The sequence below is a fragment of the Varroa destructor genome, unplaced genomic scaffold (assembly GCF_002443255.2).
Source record: "Varroa destructor unplaced genomic scaffold, Vdes_3.0 BEIS01000006.1, whole genome shotgun sequence".
NCBI classification, from domain to species: Eukaryota; Metazoa; Arthropoda; class Arachnida; order Mesostigmata; family Varroidae; genus Varroa; species Varroa destructor.
Window position 1 is genome coordinate 24,222,533 of NW_019211459.1, and position 19,221 is coordinate 24,241,753.

Here is a 19,221-nt window from a genome sequence, read left to right on the forward strand (position 1 = left end):
GTGTCTGCAACAAACAATTAAAACGTAATTGATTCTAACAACGTCATGTGTCTGGGCTACGATTGACTTATATCCGATGAAACGCAAACTTCGATCATTATAATATATCTAAATCTAGTCGATCAACATTTAAAGCATACATCAGCCTACTTTTAAGAGTTATAGACATCTAACACATAAAATTCTGTTTCACTCGACCCCAACTGACTTTGGCTATTCTTCAATATGATGATATATCTAGCACGGCTTCACATAGGGTCAGTACAAATCTGAGTTCGAGTTTGTGACACTCAATATACTATTGTATTCGTTCATTAGCAGTTATTCTTGTTGGGCTAATTAGAGTAGTCTGCATCGTACTGCCGACATTGGCGGGCATATTTAAATTCAGGCCTACACAGTGAGGATACTCTGGCAATTTTTTCACTGCCTTATTTCAAATAGGACACTGGGTTTTTGTTGTAGCTATTCCGTTATTGTATTTCAGCAGTCTAATTACTGATTATTGTTTCAGCGATTTTCTACATTCTCCTGTGGTAAGAACGATTTGTCTGATTTAGACAATTCATCAGTGTGCTTTGCTGACAATTATTTAATCCCTCATATAAATTGTGCAGTTCTCCAATTGTAATTAAGGTGTCACTCTTCCGTTTATAAATCGCTACTCTATTAAATTTATTACGTTAACATGATTGCTTCATGTCTAAAGATAAAACTGCCTTTACATTCTAAGGTTCCATACAAATATTAAGCTAATCACAAAATTAAGGAAGTATTTAATGTGAAAACGTATGTGTTCTCCTGAAATTCGCTTTGGAAGTATCTTTTATTTTCTTCGAGAACCCGAATTACCTTCGCTTTTTATCGGTAACAAGCGTCTACTTGTCACCGATAACCATCATAACGGATAATCATCACTATCTAAGGCAGTGGTTGTTATGATATCAACGAATAAGATTAATAAAAAAAAATTGATCGCTTACCAAATTCTGCTAAGGCAGCTTATTATGCCTTAAAAAATGTTATGTCAGAGTTACCTTGTAATTTTTCATTGTTTTCTAGCCCAAGTTCCCTCCATGTAACCCCTCATGAAGTCTCCTGGAATTTCAAGAGGGAAAAACAAGCGTTACAAGTCCGAATTTGTAAATAACTGCTATATTATTATCAGTTATTTCTAATCTACTGACTTTGTTGCCCTGATTCTCATATCGTGTGCGCGTATAAGTGGTATTTACTTCAGTTACTTTTTTCACAGGTTTTTAACTGTGAGCGGTTATATGAGCATCGGGAAGAGCGGATTGTCTCCAGAACCTCGTAGAAAAGCACTTATATCTCTATGCACACACAGTGTCTTACTCGTTCTAGAGCGTGGAGTAGAATAAATACAAACTCGTCGAAGAGAAAGTCGAAAGGCCGCCAAGCAGTCTCACATGACCGAAGATCGCTTTTAGGTTATGGCGCTAATACATTGTAAATGTATTAATGAAAAATAGGGCGACACGATCGGGTCAGTCCTGTTTAATACTGCTTTAAGCAATAACCCATTTTCGACAAGCAGGCGAACCTCATCCTATTACATAGTTCTCACCGGAAGCAGCGCTCTTTACAACTGAATCAGAATTCGGAAGTAATCTAAGTACGAAATAAGCCATTCTATGCAAACAAACCTGCTTTGCTAAGCCTATCGAGAAAGATATTCACTGAAGCCCACATCCAGCCACGGATATTAATATATATTCAGCTGTTTACATGCCGCAGGCCCAATACTCGTTCCATGACCATCATTCCGCTATAAGCCATTTTCAAAATAAAACCTACGAAAAACAACGAAACATCATGACTATTAGAGTGTCTCTTTAAACTGAAATGACATCCATGGGTTTGGAAAACTCTGCAGAGTTCACTTGGAAACAAATCGTTGTAATACAGTTCACTTGATCACCTCGGTTAGATGAACGATTTTAGCCAGATATTACTGCACGGCGGCCATTGAGTCCCCCAAATAAATTCGCGGAAGGGCAAAACGTTCAAGCTAAATTTTGTGTCAAAAAAAGCCGACGAAACATCTTATACTGTTTTCTTTTGGTAAGTTGGCTGTTGGTCCATGGATTAATGCAGTTTCAATTCTAAATTTTAGCTGCCTTTTATTATGATTCATAGTGAACTAATAAGACATGCGGGTAAGATTAATCGAAAAAGTAACGCTGCCATTTATACATTTTTCAAATATGAAAAACGCAGAAATTTTACTATAGAACTTATTCCACGACAGAGGATGCGAACCAATGGATTGATCTATGAACAACTACGTACTCAAACGAATTTTTTGTAGTTTCGCATCGATCCCTGCGTTTGTTCCCGAACGTGGTGGAGACTATTTCGAATTTGTCTTCGTACAAATAGAAAATTATATGCGTCCTCTGGGATCTTATGCAGGCAACATAAATGCAATTTAGTAATTGCAAGCGTACAAATACACAAATATACAGCGCGCTGCGTCCTAATACATAATTTTCCTCTAGTCGTCGTCTAAGCCAAAACAAGTAATTCAACGAACTTTTTGCCATGTGCATATATTGTTTTCCGCAATTACAGCTTCATTTTGGTCCTGTTCCATTAACTGGTCACTTGGTAAATATTGCTTTTCAAATCTGTAAATAAGCTTTTATCAGTAACCTTGCATCGACTAATATTATAGGCACAGACTCGTAAAAATGTAGCTTAAATATGTTATATAAAAAAAAAAAAAGAGCCTATAGAATTATATTTTGGACTAATAGCAAGCCAAGATTCCTAAAAATGCGACCATTCAAAACAAGCAAACAGCTTGAAAGGCGCGAAAAAGCGCTTGACCTTGTCTGGACAAGACAACGAGTACCTTATGTCCTTTTCCTCAAAAAATGGTCATATATTTCCATATCCAAAGTAGCTCAGTGAGCCATTTGGTTGAACTTTTCGGGCTCCTTAAACGTAAACCTCACTGAAAATCCTCCAGGGAAGTCTTCCTCGCATTTTTCCCTAACTGACTGACACCTGGCAATAACTTAGATGGTCAATTTTGTACAAAAAAAAAAGTAGTTTTCGAATATTGCGGTGGCCTGTCTACCGTTGAAAGATTAGATAATACAGCAGCTGATATTCAGACAAATTTCGAAAACGACGCATGTTTTGTTCTATAATGAATGGGCTTCTGTCGACTATTAGGAGTCACAGATCATTGTTTGCCCGTTGTGGGCAGCAGCTTGCCGAAATGTTCGATTTTCGAATTTTAACATACTATTCAGTGTATATAGCAGGAAATGTAGCTATACGGACCGCTCTGTACTTCTCTAGCGAGCAAACACTTACTTCAATTTTAAGATTATCACACTTTCAAACGGTCAGAAGTTCGAATTTTTTTTTTTTACTTTTTTGATTAAACTTGTCGGCCAGCGTAGAATTATTTTTCTAGTGGACTATTGTTTAATGATATGAAAACAAAATAGTTAGCTCGTTGTCCTAGCAAGGTTTCGGCTGTTTCTAAGTTACATTTTCAGAAGCAAGCTTTAAGTTGCGTTTTGTGAAAAATTATTGTATTGAGTTATATTACATGGTCACCATGAAGGCTATATGAATCACTGTATTTCGAGCACATCCGAGACCGAATGCCGTCGGTGCAAATTGTACAAGAAATAACTGGCCACAACTTAAAAGAAATGCCAAGAACGAAGACATTGTGTTTACATTTGTTCTACCATATGTGGTAGTTGTCAATGACGTGTTGCACATGCTTACCTTTGCAGGAGATTTTCGCGCACCATTCAAACAGCACGATATTATTGACATGACAGCAAATTACAGGTAATCACGATCATCAGTTAAAAGATTTATCATAGATTGCTGTCTGTACCAGACCATGTGTAACCGTGTTTGTTATACACGCCTGGATGCAGTCGAGTTAGCTTTGAAGAACGGTGCAAACCATGATTCGTTCTATGAAGAAAGAAAATGTATTTTTTGACCCTTTCGCATCAAATTATTGCCAGTCCCTATAGCTACTCTATATATCTATATATACAAATATATAGGTGTGCGTGTATAAAGGCCCTAGAGGGTATATGTCGTGTTCTAATGCGCTCTCTTTCATCTGTTAGATATGATTAATTACCTGTTACAGGTTATGTAAAATGGAACCATCGTCGTTTCCATTCAATCATGTGAGCATGTGACTTTGTCAACGGTGATACCAAACATAAGGCTGTCGAATTACTGTCAGAATTGGCGCATGTCCCAACAGAATCGGGCGCAGTTTTGAGAGGAATAATTCTTTCATCCGTGAATTTATACTAACGTTGCCGACCTGCGATACACGCGACCGACAGTAGCAAATGTAAACCTTCTAAGCGACTGAACTTCACGAGCTGTTAGCCTTTATTTAATATATTTATGGATAGATGATCGCGCGATATGCGCTGGTGGGTTCTCAGCTTGTCGATCGTTCGTATCGCACTCTAACGAACCCAGGTGGGCGATGGATAGGAGCCCAACAATAGCACGAATGTACCGAACGGCTTTAAAGGGCTTTCGAATAGATCAATTTTAAGGACTAGTGATTGTCAAGCTGCTAGCGGGTTGTATAACGAAGCTATGTCATATCTTAATAATTCTTACTGGACTGCATCTAAGCTGACAACGGCTCCGAGTACTTTAAGATTTCCGGACGAACAATTCAAAACTTGAGCACTACAGGCTGCACTTGTTGAGAATATATCGGCAACGGAAATACCCTCTGAAACTAGTTCCGATGATGTCACCCATGATATTTTTATCCCAATTGCATCAGCCGCATTTTAGGCTCGAACATATTGTAGTGGCTCTAGATTTGTCGAATTGGTCTTGTGAGCGCTATCTTTCATTCTGACTTTTAGTCGAGATACGTGTGTTAGCCCATTTGAGCTCCGCAACGAGTCGTACCCAGTTCAAAATGAACACATAAACCCAATACCATATCTCACGTAATGTCTGCTGTAATGATGCTGTACGCAACGTCACCTTCCTTCAGACACAAAATCCTCGTCATTAAAAAAACCAGAAGACATTCCACTACATGGACTAGAGCGGCCGAACGCTTAGAAGGCCTGTTACGGATTACGGTTAAAAGACAGCATGTCCGTCACATGTAATGCAACATAGAATAGACATGGACAAGGATCTGCCGTAGAGTGTTATAATTGTTCACGATTTTTGTCTCACGTCTCAGTGTGCCTTTGGCACTGTGACACTGGCCCTTATCGTACCAACCGAATCATATACATACGTTTCTAGTTGCGTCACACAGCAGTGAACAGACGATGGGCGAACGAGATGATACATCAAAATACTATTATTACCTGCGATTACTTTCGTAATATCTGCTATTTTGCACATTAATTTACTATCTAAGGCGCTTATGTTGTGAATTTTCTAAGAAATATAGTGTTCGCCTACCTATGAAATTAACCGAATCTAGAAGATGTATACATTTCTCCCTAAATCCTGTTAATTTCAAAATCAACAAAAAGTACTGACTTTTTTTTTTATCTAAGCCTTCTATATATATCCTACCTGAGAAATTGAATTGGCGCTACTACTTCTATGAAAATCTTAGCATCTTACTATGCACTAGAAATTTGTCTGTGTAAATCCTCAACTAGCTGCTAACGGCGATAGGGTCCGTAAATGCGTAGTCGTCTGCAAGAGCCTGTAATGGCTTTGACGTTTCAAATAGACAAATCCTATTTACCACTTGGCAGACACTATAAATAAGTACATACATATAATAAGTGGTGTTTACTGTAACCTTCCTGAGACCGCGAATGGGTTCAGGAAATTGGCGCTGGCGCAGTATCGATGATGGCATCGTGGCCATAATGCACCGCTAATTTGTGACAAATCTTTAGTCTGCCATACAAATAAGTGAGACACTTAGAAGCTTGCTATAGTGTTGCCCTTGAATGAAACTTTGCTTGCTATAAGCATATTCATGACGAAAAACATAATTTCATGAAGATCTGGATAAAGCATCGTACACGACCTGCTTACCATTACGAGAATTGGTGCATCTGATCTAGACATCGGCGTACATCTCTGTTTGGCGCAGCGCCACCATGATACAGGTACATCATATCAGATACCATTTTATCGGTTTTACAGTTATGTTATGCGCCGGCATCTCGTTTGTCGGATCGAAGCGAACGTGATTGATTTTAGTCTGTGCTTCTTCGGTTCGCACTTCAGACGAATTACAGAAAAACATACACGAACATATAAGGGAAAGACACATTTCTTAATGTACGTAATTTTCTTACGAAAACTGCTAGATGAGCAGAAGACGTTCGCACATTTGGATACAGAGTTTAGAATTGAGGTTACTTTTTAAATTGTTATTTATTTGGTTTCTACTTGTTTGAGATTGGCTGTTGTGGGTCTGCGTATGCGACTACAATGGCTGTAGCTGACTAATCAGGACTTCTGAGGCCCTTTAGCCTTGTCTACTGTATTTAAGGCCTACGGATGACTTCATAAGGGAATTGAATCTTCTTTTATTCGAATGTTTATTTATTCCTTCGAATCGTTCAAATCGGAAACTACAATCAACCCTTCTACTTAATAAACGCAAATTATTGTAATAATTCGCTTGTTCTATAGATGGCCCTATACCGGGGTAGTAGACGAAAAATCGAGATAAACTATCGTTAACGAATATAACACGGAGCCCTCTCTTTGTAGCAAGCAATTATTGCCTCTAATAGTCGCTTAAGCCCGATTTAAATGCCTTGCAGAATTTTAGAATAAACACTGATGAAAAATAAGGACTATAAACGCTTCCCGTCAGGCACGTAACAGAAGCCGGCTGTGGATCTTCCCATGAGATCAATGCATACTATAATTGGGTAGCCGATGAATGGATGGGGCTTGTAAAAAGGTCAAAGCACAGCGGGACACCGTCGGACTATGTCTCACTGAATAGTTACTTTGAGTCGCAGCTGCTGGAACTATTGACGAGGAGAATCGACCAACGCGCACGGAAAACAGAAGAATAGTATGTAAACGGAGGACGCTGTATTGTTCCACGAAGAACGAACGAGAGATCGCCAGTTTTCAGTAGAACTCGATGACAATGATATCAGCTGACCTATTATACTCTAATAATGTTTAATGAAGAAGCATTGCTGGGAGGTTCATTTGGATGGTAATAGAAAAATCATATCTACACTTCCCTGAACATTGTTTAACCGTCAACAGGGCAGTGAAGCTCTGTATCCACAGGAATAAGCAGAACTTATAAACAAAAGCACATTCAATTTTATCATCATCATAGCGGGAGAGATACAATGATCTAAATGTTTTCATTCCTATCAGCGTCCATTCGACGCCCACCATTTCCTTTATTTGCCTGTATGTGTTTTCAAAGAGCCATAAACCCACACACGATAGGCGAGCATCTTCGAAAATTTTGCTTGCGTTCGCAATATTATAACAAACCCTCCAAAGGGCTGAAAAGCGTATGGATGTTTTCATTTTACTAAATTTCACCATACGACGTGGCCTCACATAGCAAACTACGCTTGCATTTTAATCGATAAGTATATACTATAGCCCTATTGTCGTACTGACAAAAAAATTAAGCTTCAATAATTTAAGTAGTAGATAAGAAAAATAAGCCTCAAGCTTCATTGGTTTAGGGTAGAGCTGCCTAAATATGCATATGAATGCTGGTACGCGCATACGAACGAACCAACGTGAAACTCGCGCAATGAATCTCGATTGGAGTAAATGGCCCATACTTGAGCTGTGTCGCCAACCGGAGGGTCCTGATGAGGTTTAGCCGTTAGTACTACGTCAGGATACATTAATCGTCTACGGATCTGATCGTCTAAGAAATGAACAAATAGGTACTGATCGGGACGTGGCAACGGATTGATGCAATGTCTTGCAAAGATCAGTGTACCATCATAATTTACGGGTAATCACAGGCTTCTTTCCGATGCAGTAATTAAGCTAATTTGGTTCAGATATAAAGCTACTGGGGGCTTACACAAGCCCCAACTTTGTTGCCTTCAACGCGGATCTTTGTTTCGAGAAGGTCTCCTTAGTTGAACGTACCCTTTTTACGCAGAAGTGGGTAAGCTATCAGACCCGTCCTGGAAAACAACATTCAACAAAATTGATAAAACTAGATTTGATTTTTTGTTTATTCGTCGAAGTTTATATGTACGTTAATCTTATGTAGCTCAACGTTACTAATAGGATTCGAGTTAAGTGCTCTAGTGAATGGTATTATTTAGACACAACAACGTAAGTGTTATCTCTAATCCTCGCTATTTTCAACAGCCACAGAATACGATAGCCACAGTTCATGATGCACAAAAGTATGTACAGTTTAAAATTAGAATAATCTACAACTAGAGTTCAGTTTTTATACTAACGATCACGAAGTTCAAGTTATTCACGTTTTTACAAGTTCCTCTTATAACGGGGCAAAAAAATTATTTTCAATAGGTGAGCCAAGAAATAGTAAACCAACAACTGTGCTTATTACCAACAAGCACTTCGAGAGTTGTTCCGGAATAGACCTATAACATAGATCGAAGTCGAAACAGCATATTTAGAATCTTTTAGCCCATAATGTCTATAAATATACCTTCTAAGTGTGATACTTCAATATGCCAAATTTCCAGTGAGCCAGTGCAATAAAGATGGTTTTTTGCATAACAAAAACAGGATCCTCACTTCGGGCTGTCCAGCTTTCCATCTCATTAGGTCCTATCCGTACTCTATGAACGAAAACATGTGAGCTGTATTGATGTTAGTCATTTCTCTTCATATTTATTTCTCTCTTCTACTTAATATACGTAACTATGCCTTCGATCGCACATCTGCCCGTATATATGCGTAATATATAAATGCTAAGGTACGTAAGAGGCATCATCAACTAACAGCGTCTGGCCCGTTCGCTGCTTATGGCCATTCGGTTTCTGATCTTTACAATGCTGTTTACCACATGGTTCATGCATGTGGATATTTCCTGCTTTTTGCACATTGGTTAGTCGTAAAGAGTATATTGTAAATGGTAATCAGTTCTCTTCGACCTGTTTTTTACGACCAGATTTATACGACGAAGCATGCTTGAATATTCAAGTGATAGATACTGCTGTGATGCTTACCAGTTTGTCTTCGTAGAAGGCATGAAGACCATCAAATGATGTTGAATCCGCATTTTCATTTCGTTAGAAACACCTTAAACATTGTCCTGAGCCCTGATCCACCTCTGATACTAGGCGTCGCTAAGATTGACAAATGCTAACATCGCCTTTGCGACAGTGAAACAAAGGCTAGAATCTAAGCGAATTTGAACACAATATATCTGACCACTTCATTTTTCCCGTTCTGTCTCTTCAATATGTAAGCTGCATTGCAAACATGTATTCTCTTCAAATAAAAAACAATTAAGTTGTTTCCTAATTGTTATACAGTTACGTAATATACCGTGTTTGGAGCTAGCCGCAGAATTATGTATTATTTTCGTTCCTTGAAGTTCGTTTTTAGAATCGTGCGTGACAAAATTAGCTGAATACGGCGCTCGTGTCGCATACGTAAAGCGCTAGATATTAAACGCGATGCATCAGACTCTTTCAAACAAATGGGGAATAGAAATAAAAATGTAGAGGTGCGCATTCTAATCATTACAGTCAGCGAGCTTTCACGTGGATCACTTTTTCCCACTGTTTATCTGTGTGTCTGTCCCGTTGTTTCTCCTGCAACGATATAATAAAGATGCAAAATAAATGTCAAGCTTGCTGCCTGTCAGTAACAATGCTTGCCAATATCGATTAATAACAGATCAAAACAGAGCCATTGGATGCAAGTTTCCGCTACAGTCGTGGCTTCACTGCGCGGTCCGGTTATATCTATTCTGTATGATCATTTGTATTCATTGTTTTTTATTTCGTGTTTTCTAGCTTTCGAATGTTACAGGGCATGTCATGAGGGCAGCGCCGTTTACAGGGCTCACCAAGCTTTCTCTTCAAAATGAATGACGTCACGGTGACATGAGAACGAAGACAAGGCAGGAACTCGTCCCCGATCTGATACCACGCAGTAATTCATATCTAGGTATAACGTATAGTATATTCACAGGCGACGTAGTGATATCATAACATGCGACTTTTTAAGCGTTATCGAACGTTCTATATAAGTTGTAACTTGGATTATAATTGAAGTCATCCCGTATATAATGTTTACTGTAGCCGTACAGGTATTTGTCAATAGTAAACCGAGTATTCTTAAAGCTGCCTTCAGTCGAAAGGTAAAATGTGACTTAATTCGAGTGCTCTTATCTTACGTTTAAATACATTTGTATGTATAAACACACACACGCACATTCTCAGACTGTTTTTCGATCTTGTGCGAAGGATAGTAACGGCGTATCTTATTTTGCTTGCAGTCTGTTTATAGAGATTTGTCTTACACAATATTACCAACCACAGATCATAATGCCTCAACAATTTTCTGTAATTGGCGCTAGAAGCTCACAGCTCTTATGCACCTGCCAACACTCATCGAAGTTGCCCGTAGGAATGGCTTAACCCATTGCTTAGATCCTGTTGAATAGTTGTTATATTGTACCTAAGCGAATTCGACGAAGCTGGATCTCGCTGCATTTTACGGGAGCTCGCGGTTGTTACCCTCGAATCGGCGTCCCGCTCCGAGAAACCTTGAGAAGCTACCGTACGCAAGACGCCACGAACGGGTCCTCGTCGATTGCGCCGAAGATGAAATACTCCATAGATGAGCGGGTTAATCAACGCCGTTGAACTGCCTAGAATATGATAAAGGACTGCAATTTAGCGGGTTAAGCCTCTACGGCTTAATGAGATGTCACCCCTAGCAGGTACGAAGAGCACTGCATTTTGCAAACACTCAAGGAAGGTTTATTATTATCATTACTACTATTATTATGACGGACGCGTGCAGAACGATTTGTACCGTTGCATCGATTACTTCGAAAACTACAAGTTACACCTACATACCGGTGAGATGAAATGGTGGATCAGTGTTCTCAAGGGTGCCTTGAGAGATTACTGTCTGACATCGCATACGCTCAGGGTCTGGCGTTAGCTAACGTGCCGGCTACCAACCTAGCACTAATGAAGGGACCGCAATTAAACCTGGCTATAGATCTTGCAGCTTGTACAACGTGTTCCAATACCATAGTTCGACAGCAGTAAACGAAATGATCATAACTAGGCAGATGACGACAACGAAAAACGCATAAAAATATAATGATTTTACACGGCATCGTTTTGCATGGGCCCGGCAACATTTGAATCGCGGCCATTTTTTTTCCAATCCTCCAGCGCTACTGCTTACTCCATTCGGGCACGGAACTGTCTAAATATAATTATAGAGATCCTGTGATATTTCTTCTTGATATTTACTGTGATAGTTATAGAAACATATGGTTTTGTCATACAATTTATTATATTCTCTTCAATGTATTGACTTTCCTGTTAAAGCCGAACGCGTTGAATGTATACGTATTTGTTCCATGATATCTGCTGAATTTTGCTAATAGGCGATATGGCAATGGGCAAGTATTCTTTTTTTTCATGATCCGCAGTGCGTTAGTTTGGCTGCCACGCTATTACTATGCCACACTTTATTTCAATTCTGTTTTCAGAGCGAATTGAAGTTGAGAAAGTTCAATTAGGCCAGCGATAGTAGATACTGTGTCAGAAAAAATAACAGCCAACGGTTTATTGCGAACTTCTTGGTAAGTTAAGATTTCATAGTTGAATGAAGTCTGTGCAGGTACAACAGGGTTGCAATACAGCCGGCTGTTATTTTTGCCTCACTCCCTTAAATATACGTACTCGAGCCTCGTAAAGGTTACGACTACTGAACTGATAAGTAGTTTTGCCGTGGACGAATTTTCAGACCAATGAGAGATTTGGTTCATCTTAAAGTAGGGCATTCTCTCTTGCTGCAATGCCCGTTTCGCCTAATTTTCGACCCCCACCCAGCAACGAGGGCTCTAGGTCCGTTATTACATCGTATAGTACCATCAAATCGAGCTGATAACGTCTTTCCCCGTGACCGTTTCGACATCTTATAATTCTTCTTTTCAAAACTTTATTGCCATTGTTTCGTCATGCTGCTATTGAACAACCGTCGTACAACAGCAGTACAGTACAATTGTTTCATCGTTGCCAGCGTTACACTGATATACCTGTTAGTTTTTTTTATTTGTTCTTAATCAAAATAGGATGGGCATTTCATCTTCCGCTGTTTCTCACCGCAATCCATCACCAATCGTGTCACCGCCGTCATAATAATCTGAGATCCTATAATTTCCGCTCGTGTTTGAAGGCGCTGTTTACTAAAATTTCAGTTTTTAAAGGCAGTATATACAGACAATGTTCTGACCACCGCTGAGCAGCGGAAAGATCTCGTACAGCCGAGTTTCCACCATGAACTACTGACTGTATATTCTCGTTTCCATTTATTTTATCCATCGACCCGGATAGGGCCAGTATATTTATTTCGACACGGTGCGGACCGCGCCTTACTCTGTTGTTATGCTGTTTCTAATGTGCACAACTTGGTTTTCTACTTAAGATTACCATCTATCGTGGATAGATGAATAACGGCTATGCCGCGTTCGTCTCGAAATTCACTTGAGCCTATGTCACGCCTTGTGTCGTCTGCTCTATTCTGGCTCGCTTTCAAGCTCTGGCGCCGTTCGAAATTCGAGTCCGTATGTTTTCGTCGCTTTTTCTCGTAATGTCTTGATGCTTATTGCATGAAATCCTTTCTCTTAGTGAAAGACCGCTTCTATAAAAAGACTGTATCCCGGATAGATTTTTCGATATTTTTTCAAATCTAACGTCGAACATGGTCTCGAAATCAGATACATGCCATGTTTTCTAGCGTTTACATACAAAAATTATATTGCTTTTAGTAGCGTATGTGTTTCACCACGTGTCGCTCGCGTAATTTCGTTCTCTCTGCTGGCTACATGGAACGTCATTTAGCTTTTGTTCGTTTTCAACCATATGTCATTGTTCTTTGTCGACAGTTGCCTGTCAGCTGAGCAGTTTCTGCCTGATCACGCGACCTTCTTTTTTGGCATTTTTGGCCAGCTTCGATTGTTCTGTTTTTTTTTTCTATACGTTTGCTTGCTTTATTCCTTAGTCCTGTCATTTAGTCCGCGCTGTTTTATACAATTTCAATTCTCAGTATCAGCTCGTCGTTCTATGTACACCCATAGGTGTACGTGCATATGTTTCTCTGGACAGCAAACGACAAAAACGTTTGCCTTATTCAGACCTGCACGGTGGGTTTACATGAGCTATTACGGCTAACATAAGTTATGTTGGTTCATTGTGGGTTAATTGATTTTGGTTGTAATACGGTATAAGCTCTGCGTGTATCGTATTAGAGGCACGTACGACCTGGGCAGGTATGTCCAATGTATCTAAATATAAGGGCTAATTATCTAATTTAAAGTAATAGCAATTAAATTGACAATAAATTAAAACTAGCTTTTGATCGCCATTCAAGTCCTCTGCTGCACCCGTCGCATTAATGATTTTTTCAGCCTGTCAATGTTGTAGAGCAGAGCTGTAAATATTCATCGTCAACATGTCACGTGCCTTTACAAACAGCTCTTTCAGATGATTCTCCATGTACTTTAATGATTTTCATCGGTTTTTTCAAATGATACAGGAGCTACACGGCTAGACCAGATGAAAATTCGTTAGATAATCAATACCTATGCTTGTTCGTCAACTTAGCTGCAGGCCTTCGTCCGCAACAGGCGACAGAAGAGCACCTTTTGTATCCGCTTGGAAGATATCGCTCCTAAAACTAAATGGTACTCTTTCCGCATCCGATAGCGTTCGCTTGTGAGGCATCGCAATTCAGAGTTGGAATTTTTATTGCTATTGCTGTTATGACGGTAATTATTTAAGCTGTTAACGGCTATTGTTTTTATAAGCGTTCTGCACCATTTAGGAGTACTTTCTGTTTGTGCTAACGAGGCAGAGACATTGGCGAAAATTTCAAACTGTATCTTCAGTGGTATGAATAGGCAACGGCACATGAGCCGATACGGTGAAAATATGCATTAATACGTTTAATAACTTGTTTATCGCAAACTATATCCCGTGTGTTAAATTCTATACTGGCAGTTAAATTTTACTAAGACACATGCGTTACTCTAAGGATATCAAATGCAGTCACTGCCGTAAATCATACGGTAAATCGAAGACTCACAGTGTTTTTGGGACGAATCGGCATACAAAGACACACGGGTCACTGATAAACAGATGCGTAGGTTGTAGGAGTGGATTGAGCCGCCGCGGGGCGAAAACAGTGACAAAAAGTTTAAAGCACGATGCGACTAAAGAATTCCAGACAAGTGCCTGTTCCCGCAAACTTTGTTTGAAGTAATACAAGGATTAATTCTGACCTAAAGGTGAAGAATATGGTATCCGAGGCTTAATAGATGAGGTTCTCACAGTACGAGACAAAATCTTAAATTTCCGAAAAAAGTATTCGTTTAATAGAATTTCAGGACCAAGATTCTTCTCTATTCGGCAACAGCTGAGCTTCGGTGTCAAGACTACTTCAGACTAAGGGCTTTTCTGTTTAAGGTGGCTTCTCATAAGCCCCTCACGCACCTTTGAACCCCTGTTAACATTGAATTAGGCACATGCAATGAAACATATGCGGTCAGCCACGCTGCTATACACCACATCGTAAAGGTTTGCGAAGGTTTGTCTGAACAGTTCTCAATAAGATTAAAGCTCCGCCATTTTACTCCAGTTAACCCATACGTTACGCCCTTATTAGTTACCAGTTAATTTTCTATGGGCTTGAAAATGACCGTTTGAAATAAATAGGCAATATCCATCTCGTCTTTTTGTTCTTACAAGTTATGTTAGATGAGTTTTCAAGGGGCCATTCAATCAGTTTCCGCTGAAATAATAACTATTGAGTTTTTCTGCGTAGACACCTTCTGACGTTTGTTGGTTTGTATGGTCGTGGGTGTGGACTTCGCAGGAACAACTTCAACCCCAGAATCGTTGCTCGTTTCTGTTCTTTAACAATCACCTGAATGTCATTTCCAGGAGTGCCATTCCTCTTCTAGATCCTGCATCGCCGTGATAGACGCCATGATCCTGTTACTCTTAAAGCCGCTATCACCACTGCCGCCGCCATCAAAATCGGATCACTGGAACTATCGGACTGAATAATTTCATCTTTTCAAAACAGATGAATCAAGAACGAGCGGGCAATTTTTAAATCTAAACCGCTGAATACGTTGACCTGGTTAAATTTTCTTGTGCGATTTAAGGAACATCAGAAATAAAAACTTAGTTAAAAATACTCGGTTGCTCCTATTACGGCCAGGATACGTCGCAAAGAAAACAACACTTAGGAGGCAGGAACCAGATTAAATCGAAGGAATGAATGATTTCAATAGAGTATCGGTGTAAAGTACTTTTAGCAGCATACGTTACGTTGCCTTAATCTTAGAACAAGCATGACAAAACGAAAGGATTTTTGCTTTTTTTTTTTTTGTAAAGTCTCATTAAAGTACAGATTTAGGTAACTAATAGAGCACCACAGCTCAGCTGGAGGATTACTTTTGTTATGAGCATAATGCATATAATTTACGGTCTAAAGCTAGCGTTTGCATGCACGCGAGCTGAATACACGAATAAAATAATGTAATAATATTATCTGGCAGTATAGCCGGCAAATCAACAAAAATGTCGTATTTGTGAAGACATTTCGTTAAAAAAGTGTTCTTCCAATTTATTGATTGGTTCGCAAATTTTTGTTCATACAGTTGGGCGCTGGACGTGTCCATACCCGAAAAGGACTTCATTAAAGAACCTGGCAGAAGTATTCGGCCTCTTGAATATTTCGACTCTAGTCATAATCCAAGTAAAAATCTTCCTCTACTAGGATAAATCGATGCTCACTAGCCATACAGATCATCTGCTAAATTTCGAGGCGCACAATTCAGTACAAACCCAGCGGTCGTTAGCCTTAATTAACCAGCATGTTGTGCGAAAAAAACCTTTACATTCAACGGTGCGAGCCAGTGGATGGGTGCAGAAGCAACACGAAACTGCTCGCCCACATTTCTTTCATATGCTCATTCGTCATACAAACTGCTAAATTATACCTATTAAGATCAAACTTTTCTATTTCAAGATTAGAGCGATTTTCCTTACGACCAGAGTATCTGTAAGAATAAGCGAGAACTCGGGAAAATGAAACATACCTCACAAACAGTTTAACTAACGCAGTTAAGACATGTGTAATCAACCAAATCGGTAAAAGCCAGTTTCTATATAAACATTATAAAACAATTTAAAAATGATCTGGCGTTGCGTAATCGGTATATCTTTGACTTGAAGGCCCGCCATGTATCGAGTTAGCAAACGTATTTTATGAAGACGCATCCTAAATAAAAGCTCAGTTGCTAAATAATTCGATCAATGAATGAAAAAGTCGGATTTGTGGGTTGTTTCATTAAATGTATCATTCATTGAACTAGTCATCAATACCTACGATCTAGTTGGGGGTCGATCCTATTTCCCAGTTGGCCTAAAACCCTGCGTACACTGACATAAGTTGCGCGTTTCACTGACGAATGCGAAAAATCGCAAGACTCCAAGCATAGAAGCGGAGACATTGTCGTGCCCAACCCCAGTGCAAATCGCGGCTAAGAACGTAATTCTTCTATGACGTAAAATAGCTAATCCTACTGCCAGGCGGTAACCAATTCGTAAAGTTAATCGCTGATAGATTGAATGTCTTCAGGCCGGTGGCGAAAAAATTACATTATCTTCGATCGTTGCGTCTAATTCTCTTCAAAGAAAGCCGTAACAAGATCAGTCCTTACCCAGTGTAACGTTCTCTTTAAGCTCTTGCAATCCCCGCGAGTCCTAGCTAGTCCTATATTCGCGAATACAATACTTGGCTTTGCAAGTTTTAGTTATTGCCGAATTAACAGAAACGAGAAACGTGATGGTACATAATAATAAGAGCTATTTTGAGTGAGTACTGAACGTACAGATTCCTGCTTTTTTTTTTATGCAGATTCATCAATCGACGCTTAATAATAGCAAACGTTCCTTTAGATAACACGTTAGCCTTTAAGGGAATCGCCGAAGAAATACAGTTGATCCACAGTTGTAATCATCAAGAGTAAACAGGCGCGATCTTTGCTGATCGGGAGACGACTAACTACACCGTTTATACGTTCCTCAGGTGTTCTATGAGCACTAGTGCACAAAAAAAAAGACGGCTAGTTTTCACTGATATCGAAGCGACAGATATCAGTCATCCTATAACAATAGTGGTAACTAACTCGTCGTAGCTAAGAGCGTTGTGCCTTTCAGACTTACCTTATAGCTACTACAGGTGATGTATTCTACCCGCGACCAAAAAAAACCCAGCGGTAGCGTCAGAAGTCCCAGCAACGATATCATCTAAAAAACAGCTCGACTAACAAACAATACTAAATATTTTTTAAAATCGCTTCCATAAATAGTATGTTAAAGTATTTACGTTTTGCTCACGTAAGAAAGTTTCGTCCCGCTCATAGCGGCCGCTGGCTCCAGTAGCAGCATTACTCAGCGAGGAAAGAACAACCTTAGACGACATTTATCCGTCACTAAATTGGGTATTGGGTAAACTAAATTGGGTAAATTGGGTATATAGATCTGTTCGTTCACTGTACTGACTGAAATTAATCGAACGGATGATTATATCACATATCAAATCCACACACGCCGATAGGAAGACACAAGCAAAAATAAGTGTCTCATATTGTAAACATTGGCTTTGGTCGTTTCTTTTATTCTTTTCCGTCAGCCGTGCCCTACGGGGCGTTACAATTGACTAATAATCTTAGTGTCCGTTCGACAGGTATGACAAACTCATTAGTGTTTATCACTTCAAATCCGCTATTCAACTTTAAAATTATCCTCACGTAGTTCCCAGATATCCACCCCTAACTTGAACTAAAACGTCCTGTGATACATGCATTGAAAATCGATTCATCGTATCCCGTAAGCGTACGTACACAGGGTTGGAATCATCTCGTCTGTATACGGATAACGTTTCGAAGATGGGCATTTGGACGAATACGATCAGATACTTTGCGTGTAACGCTTCCCGCATCAAGTCAATTAGCTAAGATGGATCTCAATTAAGCTGACTAATGCTTATAGCCACAGTATGACAAAACCTACATCCGAGAATGCCATTTCATACATAAGATGATCGTGTATCATATGGCGACAGGTTCTCCATCTGTGAAGGAAATACCGGATCTTGTTTGACATCTTGAGTTCTGCCTCGGCAGGCTCGCCCGCTGCCTTTAGCGTACCTCGCTAATGCTTTCGTTCATTCATGAGAAATGGTTACAAATGCTCACCAAATCGGCACACTCACGTATAAGTCATTCCCTTCGTCCTTACCTTAATAGAAACCATTGCAGGCCCGAAAATTTAAGATCTTCAAGGATTTTGGAAAACGTAGAATGCGGTGAATTCGAGTAAACTTTTGCTTTTTTTTTTAGTACCGTAACGGCGAGCTCAGGAAAGCATAGAGAAGCTGTCGTTTCATTCAATCTGATCACGATCTATTCTAACCTGTGACACCCAACTAATTGTACTGAAGCTTCCATACGTATCGTTCAAAACTGCGAAAATTAAGAAGATGAGATCAATTTGTTCTGCCAAGTATCCCAAAAGTGAAGAATATTGCCGTCTATCAAAACCGTAAACAAATAAAAGCATTTGACGTACTCATTTGGACTCTCTAATGATCTTTTCCCATTTGTATTATGAAGTGCTGGACAGCGAGACGAAATGTAAAAAGTAGTTTAAAATATAATTAGACTATTTTCTCCCTTAATTATAGAAGGATCTAAGACCCTGAACCCACTCGTGCGAACTCTATAGGAAATTACAATAAAACAGATTGAGGCTATGATATACGTTCGTTCGGATCACAAATGATGAAAAATTGTATAGCTCATAGAACAATTAAGGTTTTTTGTTAAATATAAAGAACTCCGCGAAAATCGTGCTGCTCAACTTAAATAACTGGAAGGAAAAGGAAATTCACATGGCAAAATAACTATGCCAGAGTCAGTGCAAAACATTCAAT

General features: G+C 39.4%; 1 protein-coding gene and 1 long non-coding RNA gene across 6 annotated transcripts in view; one reads left to right on the forward strand and one right to left on the reverse strand.

Annotated features, from left to right (window-relative positions):
- LOC147755012 (uncharacterized) overlaps positions 1-15,939 on the forward strand; it is a 30,652-nt gene extending 14,713 nt beyond the window's left edge. Inside the window, exon 3 of the long non-coding RNA XR_015330730.1 lies at positions 15,156-15,939. This is a non-coding gene — a long non-coding RNA (uncharacterized LOC147755012). The remainder of the gene's footprint in view (positions 1-15,155) is intronic.
- LOC111252337 (gonadotropin-releasing hormone receptor-like) overlaps positions 8,818-19,221 on the reverse strand; it is a 70,217-nt gene continuing 59,813 nt past the window's right edge. For 3 of the 5 annotated variants that reach the window (XM_086993838.1, XM_086993837.1, XM_022810029.2), the window contains one exon: positions 8,818-10,840. In XM_086993838.1, coding sequence (XP_086849964.1) covers positions 10,578-10,840 — 263 coding nt within the window. In that variant the 3' untranslated portion in view covers positions 8,818-10,577. The remainder of the gene's footprint in view (positions 10,841-19,221) is intronic. The other 2 variants (XM_022810030.2, XM_022810031.2) reach the window with 2 other exon arrangements.